This window comes from Gopherus flavomarginatus, chromosome 4 (genome assembly GCF_025201925.1).
Source record: "Gopherus flavomarginatus isolate rGopFla2 chromosome 4, rGopFla2.mat.asm, whole genome shotgun sequence".
In the NCBI taxonomy this organism is placed as follows: Eukaryota; Metazoa; Chordata; order Testudines; family Testudinidae; genus Gopherus; species Gopherus flavomarginatus.
The window spans coordinates 157,673,383-157,696,229 of record NC_066620.1 but is presented as its reverse complement, the minus strand read 5'-3'; the positions used below and the strand labels follow the sequence as shown (position 1 = coordinate 157,696,229).

General features: G+C 39.7%; 1 protein-coding gene across 5 annotated transcripts in view; it reads left to right on the top strand.

Annotated features, from left to right (window-relative positions):
- The first annotated feature begins 8,944 nt into the window (after positions 1 to 8,944).
- The window catches only part of SENP6 (SUMO specific peptidase 6), a 176,278-nt gene continuing 162,375 nt past the window's right edge, over positions 8,945 to 22,847 (top strand). For 4 of the 5 annotated variants that reach the window (XM_050950093.1, XM_050950090.1, XM_050950094.1 and 1 more), the window contains exon 1: positions 8,945 to 9,548. In XM_050950093.1, coding sequence (XP_050806050.1) covers positions 9,506 to 9,548 — 43 coding nt within the window. In that variant the 5' untranslated portion in view covers positions 8,945 to 9,505. The remainder of the gene's footprint in view (positions 9,549 to 22,847) is intronic. The other variant, XM_050950092.1, reaches the window with a different exon arrangement.

Here is a 22,847-nt window from a genome sequence, read left to right as displayed (position 1 = left end):
TTATAAAACCCTTGGATTAAATTAAAACAGGCACAGTAACTTTTTCCTGATATTACAGTATTAAATCTTGTAGTGGAAGAGCCAAGTCAAAGAGTGCCCAAAGCATGGCCTTGGATTTTAACAGTTGGGATGGCTATGATGTTAAATTTGTTCAATACTCCATTATTTCTTTGAACAAAATAAGTTGCTTCAACCTAAAGAGTGATTGAGTGAAGAGCGTAGGAATGAAGTTGTGTTAGGTACAGTTGGTTCAAAGCAGGTGTCTTTCAAGTGACCACATAAGTTGTTTAGTCAGTGAAGGCCTTATAAATGAGGACCACCTACTGTCTATGGACTGGTATTTTAATGACGTCCCACAATAGGTTTTGAGTTTGCAAATGATTACCCTCCTCATTTCAGCTATAGTGATGTTGGGGGCACATACGCTATTTTATGCATGCCTCTAGCCATCAGGATTTTCCTTTTCTGTAACATTTCACACTAGGTTAAGTTGCTGAAATAAAAATGCAAAGCAGCTGAAGAACATGGAGAAAACGCGCCCTGTTAACTCTGTGTAACTTTGGTTTTTCTCACTTCTAAAGACCCATATTAATGCTTATCACCATATAAGGCTGTTTTAACTGAATGATCTAGAGTCTTAAAGGTCAGGTATCCAGGAACTTCTGAGTTCTAATCTTGGCTCTGCCACATCACACTGCATGCCCTTGAGTATGTTAGTGTTCCTCAAGAAACTACACTAATCTGAACGAGGAATCTTTTAGTTCTCGCCCGCAACACCCACATGGGGGAGTTACAGCACAGCACTTTGATGTGCACTGCTATTCACACCCCATAATCCACGCTGTATTTAGTTTAAACTGTTGCAGAAGGAAAAACACTAGCTACTGCTCACGGAGGGGAGATATTAATTTGTTAATGCATGTGCTACACTTTGAAAAGTGCTTCATGAAGTCTAGTTACTTCCTACAATTTCCTAAAGCTCTTCCAATAAATTATTATTATTAAATCTCTGGATATTTAAATTTTCAAAATAACGGTTACAGTTCATAAGCACCCACAAAAATGTGTTAATAAAATAACATCACTAATAGCTTTATGAAGGAAAAACAGTTTCTTGAACCACAATGTAAATACTCCGATAATACTTTTCATCTGTGCTTGGAAAAGGGAGTTATCTTTTTCATTTGGCTTATGTGGTCAAATGAATATTAACTGTAAGTGAGCTTATGTGTTTGCTCTGTGTATGTTCTATAAAATAGGCTTGGCAGAAAGTGACTATTTTAATAATTTTGATGGATAATTGATGTTTATTTTTAGATTTTTATCTATTTACATTTTCATGGTTGTGGGAAATTATTATAATATAATATATGGAGATATACCTATCTCATAGAACTGGAAGGGACCCCAAAAGGTCATTGAGTCGAGCACCTTACCTTCACTAGCAGGACCAAGTACTGATTTTGCCCCAGATCCCTGGGTGACTCCCTCCAGTATTGAATTCACAACCCTGGGTTTAGTAGGCCAATGCTCAAACCACTGAGCTATCAGGTCAGACAATGTGGGTCAAACAATACTAATTTAATGATGGTAGATGTTGAGATTCAAAAACTTAAAGCTTTATAACTTAAAATACAAATTGTCAACATCATATGTCAAAATATGCAAAATGAATAGTCTTAAATCAAATTCTAATAAATTCCCCAACAGCATTTTTCTTACTTTGCCTACCTGTAAATTTTGATTATTAAGGGAAATATTTTTCATTGGTTTGTGTGTGTATGGTGAAATAAACATTTGTTGCTATTTACCAATGAAAATCTAATCTTTCCAAGTGTAAATATGTTATTAAAACAAGTATGGGTGTGTCTACATATTTTTGAGGGTGTCTGTGCATGTACTGCATGCATTTAGGTTGGTGGATATAGGCTTTGCACATAACTGTAGGCACGTATGGATAAGAGTGTGTCATGATTTTCCTTGCCTGTTCTGAAATAATTATAAAAAAATCATGTATGCCAACATGGGAGAGGGGGATTTGTGTTCTTCTGTATATTAAATTTTGTGTTTCTATTTGTGTACTTGTACTGATTGCACTTGATGTTCATATTGCCCTTGTATATTTGTGCAAAATTTATGTAAGCAGAGTCAGGATGAGTGCTACCCTGACATCTGGTGGTGAATTGTAGGGAATGTGGAAAGAATTCCAAGAATTTCAAAGAATGGGGAAAGATTTGCATTGGCATCCACCCTCCACTTAGCATAAGCCCACAGCAGACTGGGATGGTTATTTTAACAGCTCTGGGATCCCCAATTTCTTTGTTATTGGGGCAGGAAAAAAAAAAGTTTGTCACCCTGATTGTGTGAATGGGGAGCTGTGGGACTGCTTTGTGACAGAGATGACTCAATCTCAGTTGGGTGGTACTTGCTAAACATGGGACATGGGTTCCAAAACCCCATGAAGGAAGAGAGGTTGGGGACTGGTGTGTGTACCTGATGGTATGGGCCCCTTGTGAGGGTCTGGAACACCAATTGCACATCCTCCTCTCTCCACTGTGGAATGTCAGAGTTGATTTTTTTTATTCCCTTAAGAATCCAGATACAGGTTACTGAGCTGAACTCACTTTTGGCTAATGGTGCACTAGCACTGGGGCTCCCCTACTATGAGCTGAAATCACTAAAGAGCTGAAATTATTGAGCTGAGAGCACTGAGTACTGTGCTAACTAGTGGGGGAGCCTGAAGCTATAATGTGGAATAGAGCAGTGGGTGGAGTGGCGCAGTTTGTGGGGACGGCTGGTGGAGCAGAGCAGTTTGTGAGGACAGCTGGAGGAGCAGAGTGGAGTGGCTGGTAAAGCGGAGCAGTTCGTGGAGAAGGCGGGAGCAGAACCCACGGAGAGGCAGGGCAGTTGGCCCCGCACCACGTAAGGTGCCCCTTTCTATCCAGGCTGGGGGGAGGGACCTCTGCAGATATAGACTCAAACTTTGGGACTGCACTGACCCAGGACAGAGACTTTTGGATTGTGGGACTTTTGGGACTGTGGGTGATTTGGGGGTTGCTGGACTCAAGAGCCCAGGAAAGAGGACCCCAATTTCCTGGGGTGGGTCTTTGCTCACGGTTTGGTCTATGAACTCTAGTTGAGGTGTTTTCCCAATTTAGTGTTTGTTGTTTATCTCATGTATTAAACCTTTTCTGCTACACCGAGAGACTGTGCTTGTGAGAGGGGAAGCATTGCCTCTTTGAGGCAACTAGGGGTGTGTGTAAGATTTTCCCAGGTCACTGGGTGGGGGCTCGAGCTGGTTTGGCATTGGGTTATTGAAACGGAACCCCTGGATACTGAACCCGGCCCTTGTTGCTGCCAACTCAGAGGGGCAGAAGGGTTACATTTATAAAGCCTGTCTAGCCAGTAAAATCTGTATGAATGTTGCATTAACTTTGGCACAGAGGCTGTCCTGCAGTTTTCCTCTAGGTTTGTGAGATATTAATTCTATCAGAGCTTGACACAGAGGGGAAAGGAATAGGGGGAGGAAGTGGTCTGTAAACGTATGTACTTGCTCTCATACTTTCAGCCTAGAACTTTATCTCTGCCTGAACTTATCATAGCCTGAAGACCAGAAGTGTTAGGATAGATGCAGCCTTGCTATTAATTCTTCTAACAATGCCAAAAACTTTTTTTTTCTCTTTTTTTTTTTTTAATAACGGTCAGAAAGAAAACCCATTTTTTTGAAGGGACTGTGTGTAGGCAGTTAGGCCTGCTGGTATTTTGCACGTTTCCTTTCATTAACTTTTTTATCAGCCACAGCTGAGAACATTTATTTCAGAAAGGAGGAGAGGGGGATGTCTGTTTCTCTCTCTCTCTCTCTCTCTCTCTCTCTCTCTCTCTCTAACATTCATGATTTTGATTTGTTTTTATGTTTTGCTAAATAAATCAAATTTAAGAATGAAAAACATTTATTTTGAAGCATTTAAAATATGTTGAATATTTTATTTGTATTTTTCTGGCTTACAAATACTAAAATGTAGCTTCTCCTAATATTTCAAGGCTATTTTTATTATTGTGAAATCCAAATGTAATTTTATGAAAATGGTTAAATTTCATTATTTAAAAGCACAATAAAATAAAACATCTGCTTGTACTTGGGTGGCTGGGTACTTCATATTCTGAATGAGCTACAGTATTTGAATTAAATGGGCACCGTTTGTGGAAAGAATAGCAAAGAAAATGTTACCTACTTCTTAACATAGAGTAGTTTAAGCAAGGCCTGCATTTTGTCTCATACTTAAAAAAGTCACCATTGAATTAATCAAACTGTTCTCAAAGCTTAGCTAGATTGTAGCTTGGAGAGCAAATGTGCAGAATATAATTAAAATGTACTTTTATTTCTCACGTTGGTTAAATTTCTTGGTCATCTCTAGAGTATAGGGCAAGAGCAAGTTTCCTGCCTGTATAGCTTTTAATTTTAATATTTTAAGCTGTAAATATATTTATTATAAATAATCAAAAATATATATTTTTGATAATCCACACTTTTTCACTCATGACATAAAAAATGTATGACTTTCTGGTCAGATGTGAGAAAATCTGTGCAATAGTTATTTCAGGGGTTATAAACAATGACACACCTATTTAGAATAACTGCAGTCAATAAGTGTATTTTAATACTTTGGGTGCAAAAATATATACCTGCTATAGAACCAGAATAAAAGAATTAGGAGAAATGGAAATGCCTGTATTAGATTAATATCTGAGCTATTTAAGGAAAGATGGGCTATATGGGCTAAAAAATTTTTTTTATATTGATACAAAAACAATATGAATACTTATGGGAATGAATATTCATTGCTGTCTTAGCTCTTTTGTATTTGCTCCCTTTCTTTTAATAATTAGGTAAGGATATATGTACGATCAACAATTCTGTTTCTAGAAACATAGGACTGGAAGGGACCTCCTGGGTCATTGAGTTCAGTCTCATGCTGTCACAGACAATGCAATCATATAATCCCATTCATAAACTTATCTAGGTCTGTCATGACCCTAGATTTCCTATGCTCTGAGCTCTTGTAACTGCTACCATCACCAAGCTGTACACTTGGAAATTGTATATCATGTCACCTATCACTCTGCTACCTTTTTCCAAGGACTCTGTTCCCCGAAGCAGGATGCTCGCTGATCAATATGACAGGTGCTCTTCAGGGGCCACTGCAAGAACGCCCACTATCCAACAGCTCCATTTAAGAGTTTGCTAACCAAGTCTGAAAATTGACTTACAGGTAAACCCATGGATGAATTCATTTACTGTTCATGTGGAGATACCTTCTTTACCCTCTCAACACAGGAAAGCCTGCTACAGGTCCCAGTTCAGATTTCCTTCTCAGAAACTGTGGGGTCCTAAATCTTCCAACATGGATCTCAATGCTACCTTCCCAGTAGCCTGGACCCATACAGTCCCTTGGCCTTGTCTCTGGTGTCCTGAGAGGCCAGTTCTAGTACTTTAATTGAAATCCTGAAAAAAACTCACTTGTAGCTGGCAAACTTTAACTCTCTCTTCTAACAGTCCATGCACCCTTGCTGACATTTGAATGAACATTCCATGGTGGCTCCTAGCAACTAAATGGGCCTTTACGGAGTCTGCAGATGTTAAATCACTGTCTCATGTCCTATCACAGGTTTTACTTCCCACAACCCCATACACAAAATAACAGTAACTATACATACCACATGATTCTCCACAAGCTTTGTCTTAAAACTAGGTTTTTAGTCCCCACTTCTCCTATTGGAAGACTGTCCCAAAACTTCACTACTATGATGGTTAGAAATCTACTTCTAGTTCCCAGCCTAAATGTACTCATGGCCAGTTTATATCCATTTGTTCTCGTCTTATAAGTGACCTTTAAATTAAAGGTCTAATGTTTAGTTTAAAATATGTAATAAAAGTATATAATCTGTGACAGGAGGTATTATAAATAATAATGATAAATTCTGGGTTTTTTACAATTTCCTCTCCAATTATTCACATAATTAAAATATCCTAATGTGTTTTTCCTAACATTCAGATTTATAAATGGACATTTTTCCATACCAGGTCTCTCTGCACTTATTTAAAATACATGTCTATTTTTTTAAACATTTTTAGCTTCTCATGATTTTAGCTCACTTTTTTTTTTTAACTCAACAGTCATTGGCTTAGGAGTACTGAAGGAACTGAACATATTGTCTCTATAGAACCTCCTCCCAACCCCACTCCATCAAAAATGTAAAAACTTAAGTATAAGTGAGAGTGCCATGTCATAGATTAAGGAGCTGGATTAGCTTGTAAAAGACCATCCACCAGAGCAAGCATATGTAAATTTCTTAACATAGAAAGATTAGAAATAGAGCACATGGGGTACAATATTGCCAAGGAAAACTACAGGTGGTGGTTGTTTTGTTTGTTTGAGCTGACATTTAAAAGTTTCTTTCTGGAACTTTACCTTCCATACTTCTGCCTGTGCCAACACTAACTGATCATAACCTCCTACTTTGTGTGAAGAAGGCTTTATATATCAGAGGTCCAATACTGCTTTGGGCTCTTATCCTGTAAATACTTGCATGCTTTATATCAATAGGACACATGCATAAGTATTTGCAGGATCAGGGCCTTAAATTATGTACCTGTGACTGTCAATCAGTCACAGCTGGTCTAGTCAGACTCTAATGGCTGCTATACTCAGAAAGCAGCTGTCAGATTTATTCCTGCTCTTGGCCCAATCAGAGAGGACTATTTCAGGTAAGGAGAAAAGAGGAAATAAAACCAGCAAATCTATAAGATTTCTTTATTAGGATATACTAATCTTACATTTTCTGACTCAATTAGCCCTCAATTACGGGAAATGAGTTTCTCTTTAATATTGGGGGGAAATTAAGAGAATGATTGCAGAGATTTAAAAAGAGGATGAGAATGGTTATCTTCTAAATTATATGGAATGCATTCATTCACATACACATATAATGTGAAAAATAACTTCTAAAGTAGAAAAAGGACTAGCTGTGAAAAGAATGGCCTCAGGAGAGGAAGGAATGGAGTTAAACACTCCCCTTTCAGAACACTTTCCTTTCAGGAATCCCTAAATAAATACATGAAATGGCAGAAAAGGAAACTCTCTATTCTCTGGTATGTAATTTAGGAAGAGTCCTTCTCCAGAAAAAAGTAAATGTTAAACAACAAAATCTTCATAGACAGGAAATCTGCCACAGCAGGACAGCCTAAAATCAGGAGCACAAGTGGTTTAATATCTGATAATTCCTGTTGCTTAAGACAGTATCATCCCCCTGGGGGCGGGGGGAAGGATTGGTTACTCTTTTAAATGGTCCATTTCATTTCAAACTACTTTGATGTTTGATGTCCACTTATTAAAAACAGTAGCAAAACTTGGGACATAGGGATTATGGAATTATATTTGCTGCCATTGATTTGGTCAATGAGGACACACTAGCATGTCATGCATTTCTTTTTTATCAAAATAAAACTCCTAGTTTTGGAAAACGGTTTGTTAGATTTGAATCAAAAGTCTGGTCTCACTTAAGGGAAACTTCTCCATTTTGAATTAACATTATGGTCCCAGCCCTGAAACTGGATACAAGTAGACCCTTATGCCCTCATGGGGCCACACTGAGGCATAGAGGTCTACCTGCACAGATCCTATTGCAGGATCAGGGTCTTTGTGTCTCCCTCTCATGATAAAGAATTTTGTTGTTTAAGTTTCAATGAGACATTTAAGGTCTTTCTCCTTTTTAACATAAATCCTATGCATTTATCTTTTTCTAGTTTGAACTTTGAATTTAATTAGTAGTGAAATACCACATCAAATTTTCTGATTCATCTCTGAATAAAACCTGTTTTTCTAAGACTGGCATTTTGAAGTCTAATGATTTAGGCTTATCAGTACACTAAAACTTTCAGAGCATGTTTTCAGTAAACCCATAGTCCAGGAATTGTAAGGTAGAATTAGAGGAATGATATAGTCTTTCTTCTTACATGCTATCTCTTAGGCTTGGAACGTCCTCATCCTATTTTGTATGAAAACTGACTGCTCTCTTAAAATATTTCCTTAAATCACACTTATTTCTTGAAGTCTTTCAAAGATAATCTAACAAGTAGGTAATATGTCTATAGTTGTGAGTGGGTTCTTTTTTTAAATCTGCATTGCTTTGTTTCTGGGCCTTGAGCTATTTGGTGCATTATGTACTTAAATTTATGTAATTTAGGGCCTGATTCTGCCAACTCCTGTTGAGTTAAATTGGAGTTTTGGACTTGCAAGGAATGCAGGACCTGTATATTCACCTTGGCCCCTGGACCACCTCTATCTTTGAAAATTTGGGTGCTTTAAATTAGGTATCTAGAGCCCTGAGTCTGCCATAAGTTTGTGCTGGTGAAATCCTCCTGTGCAACTGAGGGAGACTGGCTAAAGTCTCTCATATTTTTGTTAGTAAAGACTGGGCTCCTGTGACCGTGAGAAACTGTTTCCACTTTTAAACATATAAGTTTCTAATCCTCCTGCTTCTAGAGAAAAGCTTTAAAGTGTGAACCCTAAAGTCTCAAAAACCTAAGGTTTTTTTTGCATTTATTTTTAATATCTCACGATTTTGACGGTTTGACTCCTAATTTCTGAATGTTTGGTGTTGACAATATTGTGCATCCGTGTTTGCAGACTCAGCACCTTAAGCAAGAATAGCGTCAGCGGGCTACTGGCGAATTTTAGAAACTAAAATAAATAAGTGTGGCCTTCGGTTTGTGCACGTGTTTAATTATGACCTAGAAGGGGTGGAAAGGATCCTCAGCATAGGATTCACTAATTGCCCCCTCAGTCTTTAAAGCTCATTCGTTTTATGTCGCTCAACCACCTACACCCCACCTTTCCACCCAGCAAGTGGCAGCCTCCTGAGCTGGTAAGGGGGAGCGCTAGAGCCGTAGATATTTACCAGCAGAGCCCTTGTGCGGCCATTTTATCATCCAGGGGATAGGGAAATTAGAGTCCCCTTCCCTGGAGGCTGTGGGCTGTACGCCCTGGGGCTAGGGAAGTGGCTGAAGGATGACTAGTTAAGTCCTAGGGAGGAGAAAAAGGCAGCAGCAGGGTTCCTTACCCCTGCAGCGGGGATATGTGCGGGACCCGCAGGGAGAGCCTGCGTCAGGCCCGCTCACTCCCCCGCCGAGGTGGCGGCAGGCAGCTGCCAGGCCAGGCCTGGGCTGGAACCACTGAGGGCTGCCGGTGGCGGACACAATAAGGGAACGAGCCGACGCGCTGCTTCTTCCTCCCGCACGCGGGCCGGAACAGGCAGGCAGGGAGCGGGGCGGGGGAGCGTCGCTCGGCTGGTTGTTGCCGTGCACTGGGGAAGCCGGGGGAAGGGGCTCGGTGCTGGGTTGCTGTGCGAGAGGCAGAGCGCGCTGGCCGGGCGAAGGGCCAGGCCCCCGCCGGCGCCTGGGCGAGCAACGCGGGCATGGAGTGAGGGGAGCAGCGACAGGAGGAAGATGGCCGGTGGCGGCGGCTGCAGGGACAGCTTGTTTCTGGAAGGTGCGTGTGTGGCCGTGTGGGGGGAAATGTGGCCCACGGGCGGCTCCTTCCTCCTGGCAACCGGCCGTCAAAGGGACACGGCACGGACCGGAGGACGTGTGGAGGTGCCGGGGGAGGGACGCAGCGAGAGGTGGCCTGATGTTGGAGGAGGGTGAGTGTTCGTAGGGGCAGGTTTGTTGGGGCGGGGGGAGGGCAGGGAAGGTGGCTTGGTGTGTGTGGGAGATAATGGGGAGGGGGACCGCGGGCGAGGGTTATTCAGGGCTGGCACAGGGTGGCTCGTTGGTCTGGGGTTAGCGATGTCCGCTATGGAGGGGCGGTTTGCGGGAAGCTGAGGTAGGAGGTTAATTGGCAGGTGAGGTTTGAAGCGGAGCTGGGTCTCGTCTCTGGAGCGCTCTCAGCCGCGCTCGGGCCCCCGGCCTACGCTGCTTGTTTCTTCTTCTAACGTTGTAAAAGGCCCGTCTGAAGAGTTGGAGAAGGGGAGCCCGGTGACATGGCCAGAGAAGACTTTTCTTCTGCTGGGGCTTCTCTCTTATGTTTGTGTCACTAGAAAGAGGGAGCTTTGGGATAATTTTTAAAGCTTCAGGCTACTATTAGACATAGTTTTTCTTTTTGTATTTGTTTCTAATAATAATGCAGAAATTAACAAAAAATTAATAAGGTGTAGAAATATTTACTCTAAGCCTTCATAGTACAATTAAATATTATATTGTTAATCTAGCCTTGCAAAATTGCCATAAAAATTGACCAGAATGGGGTAGTGTACCTTACCTGTCCTCTTACCATGGTGATAATGAAAAATCATAGACCTGAAAGTGCTCTGCTTGCATGAATAGTTTTGCATGTCTGTGATGGTTTGTTTTTCCTTCAGCACAGCATATTTTGCAGCAAGTATATTGTATAAAGCGTGTACGGTATAAGATTTCTTAGTTTTTTTGGGTTATATTTTAGAAGTTTGCATGGAGCAGAAATGTTGCCTTTCTGTGTGAATAAATACCTACTTTAAATAATTCATCTGAAATACTGATGTCCTAAAGACCTATTTCTTAGCCAACAATGGCAGAAATTTTTTTAAGCATATGGTGGAGAAATACTGGTACCTGTTCCACCTTCTCTCCCCCCCCCCCCCCAATCCCTCTTCCTCTCCCACAGAATCTGACCATGATGTTCCCTGATACTGCCATAAGAAAGACAGGTGTAGGGACAACGATTTGATGATCATTAGTAGTTTTGTATGTGTTCAGTGAGTGGTATGCCACTCCTGTATATTATACATGTGGCAAGTAAAAATAAATAGCATGCATAATATTTCAAATATTATAAATCCTGGGGGCTCCCTTTCTAACAGCAGTGGCAGATTGGCACTGTAATGTACACTTGCTAAAATATTTGGTAGTCCTGTGATCAGTGGACAAAATAGGGTATTCATTTAGTTACATTTATATTGTATTCCAGATTATTTGGGAAACCCACTGATCTTGCAGGTAGTATCCAATAATGGTGACGGCCTAAGGAGTCTGTATATATTAACAGAGACTATTATGAGCTATGAGTGAAGGAAAGCATATGCAGGCAGTGGTGCTAGGAAAATGGAGTTCATTCTCCTGAGCGCACGTCAGAGTTGCAGGCTATTAAAATAGCAGAATAGGCCTGTAACTGGATTATGGTGGGTTTTAATGTGAAACAAAAACATAAATGAAGCTTTGCAAATAAGGTACCATGACTACTATATGTGAAAGTAAAAGCACAGGTGATGCATATCTTTGTTTTTAGCGGCTAATGATATGGAATGGATGAGCACTTCAAATCGGCCTTTGACATTAGACCTATCATTGTCTAGAATTCTGACTTTGGACAATAATGAAAGCAGGGGGTTGGGACAATGGTAAGAGAAGTGTGAGGTAGACAAAAATATGAGTGAAGGTTTATAGACAAGGAAGTGAAGTAACTTGTGTTCCTGAACCATGATTTGGCTTTGAGTCTAGATCTGTGAAATACGTAACTAAGCTGAGTAGAGACTGCAAGATGTTTTAAGACATCATTAAAACATCAAGAACTTCAAATAATATAAAAAAATGTAAAACAAACCACCACCACCAAAGAACAGTAAGGAATTAATCTTTATTAGGATACTCTTAAAAAAAAAATAGTGGGCAGAGTTTGGAGAATTGCTGTTTCCCTCCCTGTCCCACATCAATCTTTTGGCAAACAAATAAGGTAGGAAGTGTGTGTAGGTATAGCAATTGTCTGTCTGTTTAATTCTGGCTTCATAATTAAATTGAGATAATGAGATCAAAGGTGAACAATCTTTTTTTTTAAAGTTAATGTGAATATTTAATAGCTCTGTTTGGCTTATAGTAACGATCTATCAATCAGACTATAAAAAGGTAAAATATACAGTACGAAAGGAAAACCATTTAATTGTAAGCATGGCAGTTTTATAGGTGTAGTATTGTTTTGGGGATCTCCATTAAGACATTTGTTGTCTTTCTTTGGTGTAATAAAGATTTCAATTAAAATGTCTGTCATTGTCTTAACGGTTAATTCTTCTTTTTAAATTGAAATTATTCTATCAAAAATAGAATGGTTGATATATGGAAAAACATTCCCTGACGATTGTATATATTGCCTATCTTGTTGTGCAATGTAATGATTGATAAGGTCATTCAGTTTTTGTCCATTTTCACCTATATAACATAGCATGCTGTCACTTAAAAAAAATGTAGATTGTCTTCTTGGAAATGCAAGAATGATCCTTAGAATTTCCATGCTTGACTCTTTGAGGCTGTTTGGTATTGTAATGAAAATAATGTAGACCACTGATTAACCTGGTTCAGAGCTGAACTTTCCTTGTTGACTTTCAGCTTTAGAGGCTGTCAAAACACAGGTGGCATGGGAAAGATACTTATCTGTGTGATGCCAGTGGCCAAAGAGCTAATGTGAGTTGTGGATATATAAACGGGGAAATCTTCAGTAAAACTAGGGAAGCTATATTATCTCTGTATTTGGCACTGGTGTCCAAAACACAAAAAAGATATTGATAAATTGGAAATGGTTGAGAAAAGAGCCACGAGAATGATTCAAGGATTAGAAAACATGCCTAATAGTGATTGAGTTCCGTGAGTCTCGATTTCTCTCTCAAAGAGAAGGTTAAGGGATGACTTGATCACAGTTTATAAGTGCTTATATGAACAGAAATTTGATCAAGTGCTCTTCAGTCTAGCAGACAAAGGTGTAACAAATTTCAGTGGGTGGAAGTAAAGGTAGACAAATTCAGATTTGAAATAAGATGAGGAAATAACAAGGGTAGTTAACCATTGGAAAAATTTAACAAGGATCATGGTGGAGTCTCCGTCACTGAAAAATTTAAAATCAAGATTGGATGTTCTTCTAAAAGATGCTCTTGTTTAAAGAACAGTTAATTCAGGGAAGTCCTATGGCCTTTGTTATATAGAAGGTCAGACTAGATGATCACAATGGTCCCTTCTGGCCCTGGAATCTATATAGCTTATGCTTTTAAAGGTAATTTGCAAATGGAATTTACATTTTTTTTAAGAGCATTAGTACGTGCAGAATGCAGTGTTGTAACTAGATTAATGAAAGCTTTCAACACATTAACTGAAAATTCTTGGCCAAATTGTCACTTCCATGATAAAATGTTGTAAAAGGACAAGGAAAATATAAATTCCAAATTATATGACTTCTTTACAGTTTATCACTAGCAGAACAGAGGTCAGAGTTCTTGCCATATTCTCACGTATAAAGAGCATTGAGCTCCAAATTCTGCTTAACTCAGAATCCTGGAGGGGGGCAAGGGGAATGATCCCAATTAGTCTACTGAGGACCAAAGAATTCACAGAAGCTCAGTGTCTCTGTGAATTCTTTGTTTCCAGTGGCAGCACACTTATCTCAGGAACTTGTGCTTCATGGAATCCCTACTGATGGCTGTCCCAACTCACTTGCCTTTAGTGAGAGATCAGATATTGCAGGGGGAATCTGCAAAAGATCTTGCCAACAAGATCATTGTGTGGCATGGAAAATCCAGTCTGTTTGGGAGACTTGTTACTTGTAGCTGAGAGTGGTCAGTATCCATTCGGTACTAGAGCCATAATGTGGTGAGATGATGCAGAAAGGTTTGCTCGGAGTTGGGATAGGGAAAATGATTCTCAGTCCCTCCTCCCTACAATAGAAATGGGGAAAATCCCACTGTTATTCATTCTTTCTGCAAACATTGTAGGAACAATGATTATGATTTGGCCCCTCATATTTTATTTAGCTGCAAGAAGAATGTTTGTGCTGCTGTATGTCTCCTCCAGTCTCAATTTGAAGCTTTCACTTTCACAGTATCATAGTAACATGTATAGTAACTCCTTGCTTAATGTAGTTGTTCCTGAAAAATGAGACTTTAAGCAAAACGATGTTAAGCAAATCCAATTTCCCCATAAGAATTAATGTAAACGGGGGGGAGGGAGGGGGAAGGATTAGGTTCAAGGGAAATTTTTTCACCAGATAAAAGACTATAGTGTGTGTGTGTGTGTACTCTTTATATATACAGTGTAAGTTTTAAACAATTTAATACTGTACACAGCAATGATGATTGTGAAGCTTGGTTCAGATGAAGTCAGAGGGTGGGATATTTCCCGGGGAATGCCTTACTGCCAAATGATGAACTAGCACTTAGCTGAGCCCTCAAGGGGTAACACATTGTTAATGTAGCCTCATGCTCTACAAGGCAACACAAATGGAGGGAGGGGAGACAGCATGGCAGACAGAGACACACACCGTGTGTGTGTGTGTGTGTGTGTGTGAGAGATGTGCATTGCCCCTTTAAATACACTGACTCCACTCTAAGTACATTGCCTTTTTAAGTAGATCAGCAAGTTGAGACAGCAGCTGCTACCAGCAAGCTCCCTCCGTCCTGGGCCCTGTTGTGCCCCCGCCCCCCGCTCTATGGAGATGGGGTAAGCGGGGGGCAGAAGCAGGGGGAGGAGGACACCCTGACATTAGGCCCCCTTCCCCCCGCACAACAAGCAGGAAGCTCTGGGGAGCAGCTCCAAGGCAATGAGGGGAGGGACAGCTGAACTGCCTGGCAATTGGTAGCCTGCTGGGTGGCTGCTGAACAGGGAGCTTAGGGGAGTGGGGAGCTGATGAGGGGCTGCCAGTCCACCCTGGTTACAAGCCCCCACCAGCTACCTGCAACGGGCTGCTCTTTCTGCAAGCAGTGGTCAGAGCAGACAGCTGCCAAACAACATTGTAAGGGAGCATTGCACAACTTTAAAGGAGCATGTTCTCTAATTGATCAGCGATGAAACAACATTGGGATGACTTTCAGTGAGGAATTACTGAATCAGATACTTTTGAAGCACTCTGAAATGCACACTGTCTGACTAGTAAACTTTGCTTTTCTCTTTTATCTCAGTCTCCTGGCTACTACAACAATGTGTTGGGGTTCTCTCTCCTTCCCAAGCTTCTTTTTTAGGGCCTCATCATGGGAATTTTTCCAAAGCTGATTTCTCAGCTGGTGAGCACTTCTTAAGCAGATACAGAATGAAATAGATTCCTATTAACGTTGTTCTGGCCACAGATTTCTGACAACATTGAAAACTGACAAGACTGACTCTTAGCGGCAGCAGAGGCTTTGGACTTGCTTGCGGGAGGACTCTGGAAGACAGTACTTTATCACTTTACACTCCTTTCACATTTGGAGAATTCTTTGGAAATGCGAGGATTGTAGAATAGGGTTTTTGTTAATGAAATTTAGATTCTGTAGAAACTGATGATATTTGTGTGGGAAAGTATCCTTCTTGCCCTGGGAGGTTAGATTTTTTTCAAACTCTCAGCATCAGAGATAGGGAAGATGGTGGTAGTACGAGTTTTACTTGGGGTGGAATATGAGTAGTGTAGGATAGAGTGGAAAGAAGGAGAGTGAAGCTTTTATTCACATGGAGAACTTCAAGTACTCTGCCTTCCCCGACCCCCTCTGACCTTTTCTAAGCAAGTGAATAAAGATTTGGTTTTATTTTAAACAAAGTTAGTCAATTCAATTTGAAATGCTACTTATGACCTAGTGTATATGCAGTGTAAACTTGGGTAGCTGGTGGGGGTTAAATTGATTTTTGGATTGTAGGGGAATAGGCTTTTTTAAATCTAGGTAAGACCTATGTTTTCTCAAGTTTCAGATGCACATGTACACCCCACCCATGTCTTTCTCACACAGCCCTATTTTATGCTCTCATTAATGCTCTGTCATATCCCCTTCATATCCAGGAATGTTCTGTCCCCTCCTCTTGCCTTCCTCAGCATTAGTCTCCCGTTCTGAGAATGAGGAGCATGGCTCCCTTCCACAGTTTCATGTGCTTCCTGGTCCTCTGCCCCCATTCACTACCCCTTTCAAGCCCCAGCTTGCCAGTCTGTCTTTTTGTGGTCCTCTGTTTCACCGCACTTCCTCTGATTTCCTATTCAATTGATGCATTTCATGTGTTTTCTGGAATCATTTCAGAAGTGGGTCAGTTTCCATTAATAAAGACTGCTTTTCATACAGTTAAAAAAACAAAAAAAACAAAATCAGCATCAACAAACCTGAAAGCCACTTCTCAGCAAGGAACTGATTTTGCATTTGGATAATATTTTCAAGCTTTACAAAAGTGAGCAGTTAATATTTCAAACTCCCTGTCTTATTTGCCAGTCTTCCCCAGGATGAAATATGGCAGGCAGAGTGAAGGGGTTTGTTTTAGGGTACTTTGGGCGGTGTTGAAAATCGAATCTTAAAAAGAGCTAGCTTCAGCCTTAACTATATAGTGGATGATGCTGTTCCACGATAGTGGACAATGCAGTAATTGGTGGTATTCTCTAAAATTCAATTACCTCCATGAGGACAAAGGGTTTTATTTAGGGCTGTTGATTAATTGCAGTTAACTCACACGATTAACTCCATATTAATAGTGATTAATTGCACTGTTAAATAATAGAATACCAATTAAAATTAATCAAATATTTTGAATGTTTTTCTACATTTTCATATATATTGTATTCTGTGTTGTAATTGAAGTCAAAGTATATATTTTTGATTACAAATATTTGCACTGTAAAAATGATAAACAAGAAATAGTATTTTTCAGTTCACCTCATACAAGTACTGTAGTGCAATCTCTTTGTCATGAAAGTGCAATTTACAAATGTAGATTTTTTTTGAGTGCAGTTATGTAACAATGTAAAACTTCAGAGCCTACAAGTCCTTTCAGTCCTACTTCTTGTTCAACCAATCGCTAAGGCAAACAAGTTCGTTCCCATTTACAGGATATAATATTGCCCTCTTCTTCTTTACAATGTCATCAGAAGGTGAGAACAGGCATTTGTATGGCACTCTTGTAGCCGGCATTTCAAGGTATTTACGTGCCAGATATGCTAAACATTCGTATACCCTCTTCATGCTTTGGTCACCATTCCAGAGGACGTTTTTCCATGCTGATGATGCTCGTTTTTTTTAAATGCATTAATTAAATTTGTGACTGAACTCCTTGGGGAAGAATTGTATGTCCCCTTCACTATTTTATTTCCATTCTGCCATATATTTCATGTTATGGCAGTCTCAGATGATGACCCAGCACATTTTGTTCATTTTAAGAACACTTACACTGCAGATTTCACAAAACGCAAAGAAGGTACCAGTGTGAGATTTCTGAATATAGCTACAGCACTTGACCCAAGGTTTAAGAGTCTGAAGTGTCTTCCAAAATCTGAGAAAGACGAGGTGTGGAGCATGCTTTCAGAAGTCTAAAAAGAGCAACACTCTGATGCGGAAAGTACAGACCCTGAATCACCAAAAAAGAAAATCAACCTTCTGCTGATGGCATCTAACTCAAGATAATGAAAATGAACATGCGTTGGTCTGCACTGCTTTGGATTGTTATCGAGCAGAACCTGTCATCAGCATGGACACATGTCCCCTGGAATTATTGTTGAAGCATGAAGATGTGTTAGATTCATATGATACATATCTGGCATGTAAATATCTTGTGACACTGGCTACTATAGTGCCCTGAGAATCCCTGTTCTCACTTTCAGGTGACATTGTAAACAAGAAGCAGGCAGCATTATGTCCTGCAAATGTAAACAAACTTGTTTGTCTGAGCAATTGGCTGAACAAGAAGTAGAAGTGAGTGGACTTGTGAGCTCTAAAATTTTACATTGTTTATTTCTGAATGCAGTTTTTTGTACATAATTCTACATTTGTAAGTTCAACTTTCATGATAGACTGTACTATCATGGGGGCAGCTTGACTTAAGATTTTTGAATGCTTGGTGTTGGCAATTACACACTAGCTTTTCTAGAGGGGAGGATGGTTCTGTAATTCAATTGTTTCTAGGTAGCAGCCCTCTCCCCTTTTATTTAACAGTATTTCAGTGGAGTTCTTACACCTGTTAGCATGATTATGTGCCAAATATTTAACAGACTAGTGCATAGGCTGATGACAAGGATGAAACAATATGAACATTTTTGCAAGTGTTCTGAATACAAGACATCAGATAGCATTGTAGTCAGCCAGTTGAAGTATTCTGAATATATTGTTTCCTCTTGTTTCATGTCCAAGTATGGAACACACCATGGATCGTCAGAAAGAGTTGTTATAGCTGTCATCAAGGTTGGCTCTTGTTACATATTGATCTTTCTGAAGCTTTGTACTGATCTATGCTCTCTCACACAATATCTGTTCAGAGTTTTAGCTGTTGTACCTGAAGTCAGCAGATGATCATGCTTTTTTGTGATAGGTCCTAAAATGTGAAATTATTTTCCTGACACTAAAAGCCATTTGTTTTTTCTCTTCAAAGCTTTTTCTGAAAAAAGCAACAGTTTAAAAATGATGGTTTTTAGCCCCATGTTTATCACCTTCCCTTTTTAAAAATTGTACTTTTTTTCATTTGTATGTGTTTGTTTTGTGTATGGAAATTTCTTCATTACATGTGTTGAATTCTTTTGTACAATGCCTAAACCCCTTTACATGTCCTGCAAAAACTGTTTCACTGCTTTTCTGAATCCAGCACTATCTAAATAAAATTAATTGTTTTTATACCATAGTTGTTCTATAATTTTTAAAAGCAATATATTTTTGTTGAATCTGAATAAGGGAAAATGTAAACCAAACCCCCTCACATTTTTGATTAGTTTTGACAATGTGATGTGTAAGTTAATGTAAAGAAAAATGGAAGTAATTTTTTTATATAATATGTTCTAAACCAGTCCATTCCAATAGCAGGGAGCACTGTTCTTAAATGTAAAAATGACAAATACATCTTACTCATTAAAGAAATACTGGGACAATGATATCATAAATAAATCTAATAAGAAATCTAGGTGATTTACATTGGTCCTTGGTAAAAGCAGCAAAGAGTCCTGTGGCACCTTACAGACTAACAGACGTATTGGAGCATGAGCTTTCGTGGGTGAATACCATGGCGAAGTGGGTATTCACTCATGAAAGCTCGTCTCCAATACGTCTGTTAGTCTGTAAGGTGCCACAGGACTCTTTGCTGCTTTTACAGATTCAGACTAACACGACTACCTCTCTGATAATTGGTCCTTGATGTAACTGCTGAGCCTCAACCCTAGTCTTTGACAATTGCTTGCAAGACTCTATCTATTGGTGTGCGCAGTACATAACAAGAACATTGGTTCTATCTATGCTGGATTGGTAAACTGATTGTATGTATATTGCTGTGATTCTGCGTGAATTAATTAATTGTTCATTGGTTAAGAATAATCAAGTGTCTCAATTTAAAAAGATTATTGTTTAAGTTAAAAGTTGACCTGAAAAGAATTTAGTGTTAAATTAGTAAGCTGATGCTCCATGAACTCTAATAAGATAACCCCTTTTATTGATTCCATTCTAATATTGGCTATAACACTTATCCAATTGGCAAATCTGATGTATTAGATTTCAGCTTTAAAATCTGTCACCTCGGCAAATTTGTAAAATTGAGTACCTTTTCACAACGTTTGGTTATTCTTCATGGTCCACTGAAACTTTTATGGATTCAGGACGTTATTGAAAGAGCCATATCTCTATTCTACTTCAGATTTGTTGTTGATATTGCTCAGAGGTGGTGGTGGTGGTTTTGACTTGCTTAGACTGTACTGGACCAGACAGAACATTAACACCTATAGATATCAAAGCTAAGTATAGGCCTTTTAACTTTTGGGATAAAGAACTTAAGACGACGTGATTTACGAGGGAATGGCTAGAAACTCCAACCACTGCAAAAGGGGGGCGGGGAGGGAGGAGGAATTTAAACCATTCATTCAAACTTTTTTCTGTCTAAAGCCAACTGCATCTAAGCCTCCAACCGTACCTAAGGGTATGTCTACCCTGCAATTAAAAACGTATAGCTCGCCCTTGCCAGCTGTCTTGGGCTCACAAAAAATTGCCATGTTTATGGTTGGGTACAGAGTGAGAGAGTCCCAGAGTTCATGCTGCAGCTCGAGCCTGAATGTCTAACGTTAAACCACAGTTAAACAGCCCTTAACCCAAGTCAGCTGGCATGGGCCAACTGTGGGGTTTTTAAATGCAGTGTAGACATACCCTTGGTGACTGCAGCTGAGCTAATAAGAGACATTAATACTTGTAGGATATTGTAAAGGCTGGCTTCAAACATTTAGACTGAGATTTTAAAATCTTTCTCTCCACACCTTGCATATCACACAGATCCTTGAGAGTGATAGTTACTATTTTAGAATTAATTTGATTTGTTTTGTGATTTTTTGTTTTGTTTTGTTTTGTTCATTTCCATTTCTCTTGACTGGTTTCTGCCTTATAGTCAGTTCAAGGAATTTACTGAATTGCTTACATATGAAGCTGCCTGAATAGGAGCAGGAAGGCCTTTAGTGGTCTCTTTTCCTGTTTTTATTTGATCTGAAAGTATTTTGTTTAATGATAAACCAATTATTTGTTATGGTTTGTGTGTCCTGTGGGTAAACAGGACAAACTTACTTGCCAGTGACAAGTCAGAAGACAGCATGTGAGAGAGGGTGATTATTCCTTTATCCATAATGATATGAGATTCTTGTTTTCTTCCCTCTTTTATAGTAGGGTATAGAAAGTAACAGCTCACTATATATTCTCCCCTGCCAATATGGTAGGATATAGTGTTCTACATTTTTGTTGATATCCCAGCACCTGGATTTAATTTAACAGCAAACTAATGAGGTTTGGTAAATATTCTCTGCAACAGATTGCAGTAATAGAAATCTCTCTGGCATGGAAGAAGATATATTTACCTTGCTACACCAGTGCCTTTGGCATAAATGATTTTTGTATTTATTGTTCAGTCTGCCTGCATGGCATTGGTGGGAAGTGCTAGATAGCATGATCCACTCTCTTGGAGCTGGAGCCTAATACAAAACAGAATATAGAATGGTTAGTGGGTACTTGATTACTAAAGAAAGAGTGTGTGAGAATAAGTAACTCTTTTTAGAAGATTTTTGGAGCATGGCTATTGTAAGTTAAAAGAAAATTTAGTGTATTGATGAAACCAATTGTTGGTTGAAGCAATTTTTGTTCTAGATGAGATGTCAAAAATGGTACTCTGTTTCTGTGATACATAAGAATATTTCATTGTTCAATTGAATTAACTATACATGAAAATTGAATTAGTGCATTTTATGGTAAAAAAAAGAATGTTGGAGTCTTATAATTAAATTGCAGTGCAGTAACTAGTGATATACCAGTACTTGGGGGGAGAGGGGGCGGGGAGGGAGTGGGGAATGAAATACAGCTTTTGAACACTGTACCAAGAATATTGTGGGGTGGGGATGATGTCTAATGACATAATGTTATTTGTCTGGAAAAGATGTTTCAAGATTCATAACTGCTATTTCTGTTGTTAATATGGTAGTTCTAAATGCTATGTCGGTCTGTCTTATCCAGTTTAGGGTTAATTTAGCAAAACATAAATACCCTGCTGTAAGGCAGGGTCAGGCAGAAAAGATATGCAGGAGCATCAGCAACCATAATGGGGCTTATTGCTGCAACTGCATTTATAATTTCTGTGGCATATTTCTAATGAAACAACCAACTCGTCACTGAAATTCCAGAGGTGGCAGGCACTATGGGCTCTCTTTCATCACATCTTGGTAACAGGTGATGTCCAGGTCTCTCTGAAGGCAGTTGAGGGACATTTTGCTATTAGGAATAGATTTCTAAGACCTTACTGTCCAAACTGTTATGACTGTATGGTAGTGGTTCTCAACCCACAGGTTGCTTGCAGTCCAGTTAGCACACGGCTGTGGGCCAGCTGTGTGCTAAAAAAATTCAAAGATAGCCGCGCCGATTGGCTTATTCCTGGGTCCCAGCAATGGTGGAGCCAGGGCCGCCTGAATGGGAGATGGCACCACGGAGCCCTCGTGCGCTCTCTTTCAGCAGAGAAGGCAAAGTAGCCCCTTATGGTGAAGGAGGAGCTCAACTGGTAGTCAGCCAGCAGCCTGCTGTTTTCTCCCTCCCCATGCTGCACGGATACACTGAGAGTGCTGCCTCCTTGCTTCTGAGCATCTATAGCAGAGGTGTCCGGCGAAATGGGTGTTGGGCACGTGTCTCCTCCCCCTTTTCTCCATCCCCGCCGCTATAGGTTTGTGTCACCTCTGGGGGCAGAGGGAAATGAGCATGCTGCAGGCTGCAGCGTGCCCTGGGCTGCCTGCAGCAGACATCGCCTGCCTGTTCCCTGCTCACCATGTGTAGACCTGGAGCTCACAGCCAGAGTCATTACAAGGCAACTTGCATCAACCTAGCTTTGTTCTGTAGACCAGGCCTAATTATTTCTCATACTGCCAAGTCAGTGGTGTAGCTTGTACAAGGGCTTTCATTTAGATACAAAATATTTGCAAATACACACTTCGGAAGAAGCTTATGTCATCTTTAAGAATTGGATACCCAAGAAATGTTGAAAACATTTCCAACTATGTATAGTTTTCTTTCCTGCATCACATTTTTAGAGGAATTATAAAATTAATTTCATATAGGATATTTCTAGAATTCATTTGTGATATTTTGTTTAATATTTTCCTTGTTTGTTAATCATGATTTATTTTATTATGATTATTTTGCTTAGTTTTAATCATGGTATCCCTGAAGTTATGTAAAAATACCCATGTGACTAAACACCGAGAGCCACACACCTGAGTTGGCAGTAAGAGAAGCAGTTAATAAGAGTTGGCCTACTATTTATTGCTTCTCTACACAATACATATATTTGTAGTAATTTTTAAAATTTGGCATCCTGTTTAAAACTACCACTTTGAACCCTACACTGTCCT